This window comes from Oryctolagus cuniculus, chromosome 14 (assembly GCF_051225735.1).
Source record: "Oryctolagus cuniculus isolate XC-2025 breed Fujian yellow rabbit chromosome 14, ASM5122573v1, whole genome shotgun sequence".
NCBI lineage: Eukaryota > Metazoa > Chordata > Mammalia > Lagomorpha > Leporidae > Oryctolagus > Oryctolagus cuniculus.
The window spans coordinates 97,200,405-97,208,294 of NC_142880.1; the positions used below are offsets into that span (position 1 = coordinate 97,200,405).

Below are 7,890 nucleotides of genomic sequence, written 5' to 3' on the forward strand. Positions count from 1 at the left end.
GGCACGGCAGCCGGGCCTCCGCTTGCCCTGCCAGGTGGGGCGTGGGCTCAGCAGGACCCCTGTGTCCCCAGGGCCTGACCATCAAGCCGCTGGTGCAGTGGCTGAAGGTGAAGCGCAGCGAGCACCGGGAGCCCAAGCTGAACGAGAAGCTGCACGGCCGGGTAGGGGCTGGGGTCCCCGGGGCCGCCGGGGGGCTGGGCAGTCCTGCTGCTGGCCCACACCCAACACCCCTCTCCTCCAAAAGGCTTTCGACCACATCCTCTCGGCCATCGAGGACATATCCGGGCAGATCGGGCACAATTATCTCAGGGACAAGTAAGTAAGAGGCGCCGGTCGTGGCCGGTGGCACCCTCCTTCAGCCCCTGACCCTGGTGATGGGCTGTGGAACCTACAGGACAAGCGGGGGAACAGAAAGCCACGTAAACCAAACGGCACGGAGCTTCCGGAAGTCCCTCCACTCTGGCCGGGTAATCAGCCCGGTCCTGACTCTCAGGGCTCCTCTGCCCCACGAGGCCAAGGCTCAGGTGTGCACCAGACACGCAGGTGCACACACATGGAAAGGAGAACGCCTGGCTCCACTGAGCTGCCGGGGCCCGGACGGCCACGGTGGCCAGTTCATCCCAGGCAGCCACGTTACGTGGGAGATGGGAGTGGGAGAGATGCACTCATTCCCCTCCTGTAAGCAGAGGGGGGCGTGCCAGCACCACTGTGCGAGCCTGGCACTGGGCACGTGTGGTCAAAAGACAAACTGGATGCTAGGACGTGACCAGCCTGGTAGCCAGCAGGACTCGGCCTCCTGCACGGCCACCAACAGCAGGCGCTGGACGGCCTCATGTCTGGGCCCTCAGAAACCTACATCAGCGAAGGGTCTCGGTCTGGCCGAAAACTTGACCTGGGCAGAGGGCAGTGAAGCAGCTGGCCCCTGGGGCGACAGCTCCAGCTCCCTGGGGCCTCACCCCCTCTGCCACTGAGGGGCTGTGTCTGGAGCCCCCCGGGGTGTCTGAGCTGAACAGCCTCACTCTGGCCAACTTGGCTCTGTCCAAGCCGAGAGCTCCGTGGGCCCCTGCTCCTGGGAAGGTCACACAGGCTCCTGGCCAGGGTCCTGTGCGCGCCCCCAGGCCACCTCCTGAGGATGAGGCAGACCCTGGGAATGTAGAATCCACGTTTGTGTGTGTTCAGACAGTGCCATCCAACCAGGGAGATTGTGGAATGCGAGCAGAGGGAGAGGAATGGAGCGAGACAGAGAGGGAGGGGGAGGACAGACACGAAGACCTCTCACCCGCTGGTTCACCCTGCGACGGCTGGGAGCGCAGCCCGTCTCCCACGTGGGCGGCACTGCAGTACCAGCAGGAAGCAGAACCCAGGCACTCTCACATGGGACGGGGTGTCCCGAGCAGCCTCGTAACTGCTGGGCCCCGAGGTCGTCACGTCCACCCGCCCAGGAGGAGAACGGGTCCTGGGTCGAGGCCGCGGGCTCCGTGAGCTGACGGCTCTGTCCGCCTGTTTCCAGGTGGGCCAACTTCGACCGGAGGTTCCTCAGCAAACTGCTCATGAGGCAGTCGGCCCAGAAGTCTCGGGACCGGATTCTGAACGTGTTCCACGAGCTGAACCTGAAGGATGCCATCAGCTACGTGACTGAGGTGCCCGGCCCCCTTCCCTCGCGGGGCCGGCTCAGCCAGCTTCGCTTCATCTCCCCGGTCCCCAGACCCAGGCCAGGTCCTTATTTGCCCTCCCAAGAGACAGCAGGAGACAGGGAGGCGAGGCCCCAGTACCCCTGTGCACACACCACAGAAATGGGTACCAACAACTGTGGATGGCATTCAAAGACGCACCAGGATAAACGTATCTTTTCATTTCATTTTTGGTGAACATTTAGAAGTAGCCTTGTAGGCCTACATGCACACACATGTGCACACGTGTGATCACACGCGTCACCACACAAGGGAGCGAACGTGCCTGCACACAAGCCACGTGTGAGTTCAGTGCTGCCACACACGCGTGACTCTGTAAGCAGTCCGTGACCCACGCCCCAGTCACTCAGCGCTGCTGGGGGCGCAGCCCTTCCCGCACCGCCAGTCTGCGCAAGGTCAGAGAGGAGCCGTGAGTTAGAGGCAAAAAACCAGAGCCCGTCCCGGTGACGAGCAGAGCCCTGGCAGGGCAAACCGGCAGCGACGGCGGCACGCCCCGCCTCCCTCAGCCCGTGCAGAGCAGTGGAGCCGGGCCGGCTGGCCCCCAGGGCCCCCATGCGGACCCCCAGCCCGGCGGGGGCCGTGGGGGGCCTCGGTCCTCTCACACAGTAGCCCTAGCGCCCAGCTGTCCCCTGGCGGCCTTTGGGCTCCCTTTCTCAGGTGTCCCCAAGGTGTCCCTTCACACAGCCAAGAGCTCCGGGCCCCAACACCCCACTTCTTCCTGGCTTGGGTCTCGGGTGGGGCAGGAGCCCTCTCATGTGGGCAGGGACACGTGGCTGATGGGGCCGTGTCCCCCAGGGAGAGCGCCGAGGCTCCCTGGCCTTCATCCGCTCCCCGAGCACTGACAACATGGTCAACGTGGACTTCAGCACGCCGCGCCCGTCCACCGTGGAGGCCTCCGTCTCCTACCTCCTGTACGTGTCCCAGGGGCTCCCGGGGCCCCAGAGCCTGCTGCTGGGTGGGGGTCCTTACCGAGGGGCCCCTCACCCAACCATCAAGCGGCCGAGAGCTGTAAATGTGGCGGCGGAGGCGGTGGGGGGGGGGGGCGGCTCACCGAGGGAGGCAGGGTCCCCAGGGGGCTGGGTGGGCAGGAAGCGGACAGGGAAGGAGGGAGCTGCAGGCACATTGCCAGCCGCGAAGGCGCCTGCAGGGCCCCTGGCAGCTGTGGCTGGTTTGGTTATGCGGGCGCTGGGGAGAGGCAGTGGACAGCACCATGCCCACCTCCGGGGGGTCTCAGGGCGGGGGTTTGTGGCCTCGTGGGAGTGGGTGCTGTGGGCTCAGCTTTCCCCTGCACAGGAGGGAGAGTGCCAGCGCTGTGTGCCTGGACATGCAGTCACTGGAGCAGCGGCGGCGCAGCGTGCGCGACGCAGAGGACGTCATCACGCACCACACGCTGCAGCAGTACCTGTACAAGCCTCGGCAGGAGGTGGCGCGGGGCAGGCGGGGCGGCGCTGGGCGGCGTGGGGCGGGGCGGGGCGGGCGCAGGGGTGACGCCCCCTCCCCCGCCCCGTCCCCAGTACAAACACCTGTACAGCCGGCACGTGCTCAGCCCCAGCGAGGACGAGAAGCAGGACAAGGAGATCTTCCACCGCACCATGCGCAAGCGGCTGGAGTCCTTCAAGTCGGCCAAGCTGGGCCTCGGCCAGAGCAAGAAGGCGACCAAGCACAAGCGGGAGCGGGAGCGGGCGCAGAAGCGGGTACGCGCGGGGCGGCGTGTGGGGCGGGGGACGGCTGGACCCCAGGGACCCCTCACCGGCTCTGCAAGGCTCCATGTCTGCTCCTCAGAGAAACAGCAGTGTCCCCAACGGGAAGCTGCCCCTGGACAGCCCTGCCTACGGCCTCACCCTTAAGGAGAGAGGTACGGGGAGGGGGCGGTGTCCCTTGCCCATGGCTTCACCCTTAAGGAGAGATACGGGGGAGGGGCGTCCCCTGGGGAACCCTGGTGGCCTGCAGCCCACTGCCGCCTCATCCCTGCCCCTCTCCTCCCCTTCCCTCCTGGCCCTGGGGTCCCTGCCCCTTTCTCTCTGACCTAACTCCCCAGAAGGCCAGGGATGGCCAGGGCAGGTGGGCAGCACTCCGTGGCTTTTTGTCCAGCACACCCGGCTGGCCATCTGGTGGCCACGACAGCCCCTCTGGGCAGGGTGGACCTGGGTCCTCCTCACCCCCGGGGAGTCCCCTCACCCCCCACTCCCCACCAGAGCTGGAACTTTCAGACCCCGAGGAGGCCCCCGACTACTACGAGGCTGAGAAGATGAGTGGGGGGATCGAGTTCCTGGCCAGCGTCACCAAGGACACGACCTCCGACTCCCCTGCAGGTGAGGACCGAGGGGAGTGTGGACGAGGGGACACGAGGGCCTGGGGGCTGTGCACACCCTCCCAGCAGGTCTGCCTGGCCAGGAGCTGGCTGGGCCTGTGTCCCGGGTGGGTGAGGGGCTGCAGCCTGAAACGTGGCAGGTGACTGGAGCCTGTGGTGCCGGCCGACCCCTGCAGCTGAGGTGCCCTGGACACTCAGCGGCCACGCCCTCTCTCCTAGGAATTGACAACCCTGTGTTCTCCCCGGACGAGGACCTGGCCCCCAGCCTCCTGGCCAGGGTGCCACCCTGGCTGTCTCCCGGGGAGGCCGTGGTGCCCTCCCAGAGGGCCCGCGTGCAGATCCCCTACTCCCCGGGCAACTTCCGCCGCCTGGCGCCCTTCCGGCTCAGCAACAAGTCGGTGGACTCGTTCCTGCTGGCGGAGGACGGCGCTGAACACCCCGAGTCCACACACATGTAACCACTGCCTGCTCTCTCGCAGCTCCTCTCGCAGCCTCCCTTCTGGAACTGTCCTCCGCACCCTTCCTGGGACCCTGCTGCAGGCGGGAGGGAGCCGCTCAGGGCCCGCCGGGAGGTGTTTCTCTTCCCAAAGGGCCAGGCGCGGGTGAAGAAGGAAAGAGTGCAGGAGAGGCGGTGGCGCCGGGGGCGGGGAGGGCCCGCGCGGGGGGGGGGGGGGGGGCGGTTCACCTCCATTTCCCAGGAAGCAGGAGCTCTGCTCTGTCGCTCTCTCCCTCTCTCTCTCTCTCTCTCTCTGCGAGCAGCAGTTACCTTCGGCCTTGCAGCCCGGCAGGCCCCAGGCAGGGCGGCCCCCGCCGCTCCTCGCTGCGCCCTCCCAGGAGCACCCCCGATCCGCCGCCCAGAGCGGGCATCCGGGAGGGAGCTGCTCGGGCGGGCCTCGGGGCGCGGGCGGGGGTCCCCCAGCGCCTCGCGCGCCTCACGCCCGCCCCAACCCCGCAGGTGACACGGGCTCCGACACGCCGCTGACCGGACGCTCGTCCCCGCGCCGCCGGCCACCTGACGCCGAGAAGCCCCCGCCGCCCACGCGGCTCCCGCGCCCGCGAGCTCCGAGCCCCGCTCCGCCCACGTCCGACGACGCAGCGCCGGACGCCGCCCCGTCCGGGCCCGCCCGCGAGCCCGGTGCGGGACCGGAGCGCAGGGCGCTGCCCAGTGCCCACGCGAGGTCTGCGGCGGCGCGCCGCGTGCACAGCCGGCGTTCGTTCCAGCGGCCCCGCGTGCGCCGCCGCCCCGCGCTGCTCAAGCTCGCGTCGCTGCCCCTGTCGAGCGCCTCGTCGCCTCTGGCCCTGGAGCAAGAGGAGACGCCGCTGTGACGGCGCCCGCCGAGGGCAGGGCAGGTGCTCCGATGTCCTCGTCTGCACGTCCATGATGCTGTTTGCACTGCCGACCCACTCAGGGACAGGGGCCCCCAGAGCGGGGCTCTGCGCCCCAGGGCAGCGGGACGGGGTACGGGGGAGGGTGCAGTCCTTGGGCGTCCTGAGCCAACTCTGGCCGGCAGGGGGCCTGCGTGGTGGCTGTTCTCTGGCCAGTTCTGGGACTGCGGGACTCCGTGTGGGCTGAGGGCAGCGACATCCCTTGTTCACTCTTCAGTTTTGTGCTGGAACTCCTGAGCTGGGCACACAGGTCCTGTCACCCTGGACTGTAGCCCTGCCTGCACCCAGGGCTCTAGGGGCTGGGACACTGCGGCTGCTGTGGGTGACGCGGGCAGGGTTCCTGTTCAGAACCACAGCCTGCCCTTCAGGGGGTTGAGGGCCAGGTGGTTGCTGTCCCCACTAGCCACAGCAGGGGAGGGCTAAAGGGACAGCAGGGGCTCAGGCCCCGAGGGAGACTTGGCTGAGACTCCTGGGCCATGGATCCCCTCTCCCCCACCCTGGGGTCGCAGCCCATGGAGCTGTCACCTGCCACTGGCCTCACCCTGCTCAGGAAAACTCAGCTGCGTGTGTCTGGCCCAGTTCTGAGTCTGTGCTCTGAATCGCCCAGCTAAGGGACGTCACCAGTAGCTGAATGTCACACGCTGAGCTCTGTCCACGGCTTTGCAGCTGAGAAAAGTGAAAGCAACAGCAAGTTCGCTCACCACACAAATCACTTTCCGAGGCTTCGGCACGCCGACGGTTTGCTCACAGTCGGACTCATCAGTGGGGCCGCGTGGACAGTTCCCGGGCGTCTGGCTTCAGCAGGCCTCCTCACGCTTCCCAGCCCCTTCAGCCAGCTCCGAGACAAAATCAGCCACCTACGCAGCAGAGCCTGAACCACCCGGCTCCAGGGGGCAGTCCCATCTGCGCCACAGCCACCTTCCAAGTGCCTGCCCCGCCTGGGGGGGACAGAGTAGCAGGCGGCCGGCACCTCCGGCTGGACCACTGGATGCTGGGCAGACTCCCAGCTGCGGGAAGCAGCTAGATCCGTGGCGGCAGCCTGCATCTGCCTCTGTGTCTGGGGCCCCACCAGGCTGAGCCCGGCTGTGACGGAACGACGCGCCAACGTCTCGCACCCTGACGTCCGCGCGCAGTGCTGTGCCCGGGCTCTGTGCTCGTCTCCCGGATGAGAAGCCGCGTGTCGTCACGGTTGTAAACAGAATGTACACAGAGCCTCATGAATGTATTTCCTTAGGAAAACCACTGTAAAAATTTTTATTACGGAGGAGTATTTATTTAATGCTAAACGTTGGCCTACCTTGCGGTAGACTACAAAGTACACAACTTAGGAAATCACTAGTCCTCACTTCTGTATCCTCTTGAAATCCACTGTTACAGTGCCCAGTGGATTGTTCAGAACTGCCCAACTGTGAGACTTCAGGAAGAATCACATCAGAGGTGGACATGGACTGTATCCAAGTGACGAGTGGGGAGGGCTGTGAATCGGTGATGTCACCTGTAGACTGGGGGGTTCTAATCACAAAACTATGTGCCTTAAGATGCCCGAGCCCCGCGACAGCTGCTGCAGCCACTCGATTAAAGACGTTTGAAGGCATTCTGGGTGCAGCTGTGTTCAGGAGCACTGTCCTGGGGACACTGACCAGACAGCGTGGCTGCCCTTTCTGGCTGGTGGAGTAGACACAGCCTGGATACTGGGTAGTGCCAAGCAGGCCTCATGAAACACCAGAACAGAGGTCCAAGGCCCCCAGGGCACTGGCTAGGGCAGCCGCAGGCAGCAGGCTGGCATCCAGGTTGCAGGAACAGCACCCCCTGGTGTGTGCTGGAGGGTGAGGCACCTTAGCAACCAGAGTGGGCAGGGACACTAGGGTCCCGAGCCTGCGACCAAGGAAGCGTCTTTGCATGAGACGCGGTGGTAGAGCGGGCAGAGGTCAGTGGACCCAGGACAGCCATGTGCCCGACCCCATGTCCAGGCGGACTCTGACCCCTGCAGGTGGAGTAAGAGGTCACAGACGCACTCTTGAACAGTTAAGTTTGTAAATGTTTGTTATAAAAAGAGAACTGCGAGGGGAGGTAACCTGACATTACAGGGCTTCAGACCACACAGAGTCCACGCCCCTGCCAGCAGCCTGCGGGGGGGGGGGGGGGGGACACTGTCTAGTCCCGCCCTCTCAGGGTGGCTTCCTCTTGACTGGCCGCACTGAGGGGACGGGGACCACCTTGAGGAAGAGGGGAGGCTGCTTCGCTGAGCCTCCCCTGCAGCCTCCTCGCTTTCTGGGACCCCAGTGAACTGCCTGCTCTTTCCAACCCCACACCCAGGCTCCGTGCTGCCCCCTCCCTGGGCCGTGGCTACCAGGTCTCACACCCACTGTGTGGCTTGGAGGTGACCCTCCTGGAATCAGATGGCCGTGCCTTCCTGTGCATTCTGGCCAACGCTCTGCCTCTGGAGTCAAGCCTACCCACCCTTCAGGAAAGCGCTCCTGTCCGCACTGCAGATGCTCAGCC

The 7,890-nt window shown here is 65.9% G+C and overlaps 1 protein-coding gene across 1 annotated transcript in view; it reads left to right on the top strand.

Annotated features, from left to right (window-relative positions):
* The window catches only part of SLC9A3 (solute carrier family 9 member A3), a gene marked incomplete at its 5' end in the record, with an annotated part of 30,653 nt that extends 25,654 nt beyond the window's left edge, over positions 1 to 4,999 (top strand). Inside the window, 10 exon segments of the mRNA NM_001082697.1 lie at positions 72 to 161; positions 245 to 315; positions 1,511 to 1,640; positions 2,487 to 2,602; positions 2,985 to 3,114; positions 3,206 to 3,385; positions 3,474 to 3,546; positions 3,887 to 4,003; positions 4,222 to 4,456; positions 4,958 to 4,999. Of these exon segments, the coding sequence (NP_001076166.1) occupies positions 72 to 161; positions 245 to 315; positions 1,511 to 1,640; positions 2,487 to 2,602; positions 2,985 to 3,114; positions 3,206 to 3,385; positions 3,474 to 3,546; positions 3,887 to 4,003; positions 4,222 to 4,456; positions 4,958 to 4,961 (1,146 nt within the window). The 3' untranslated portion in view covers positions 4,962 to 4,999.
* Positions 5,000 to 7,890: the final 2,891 nt, after the last annotated feature.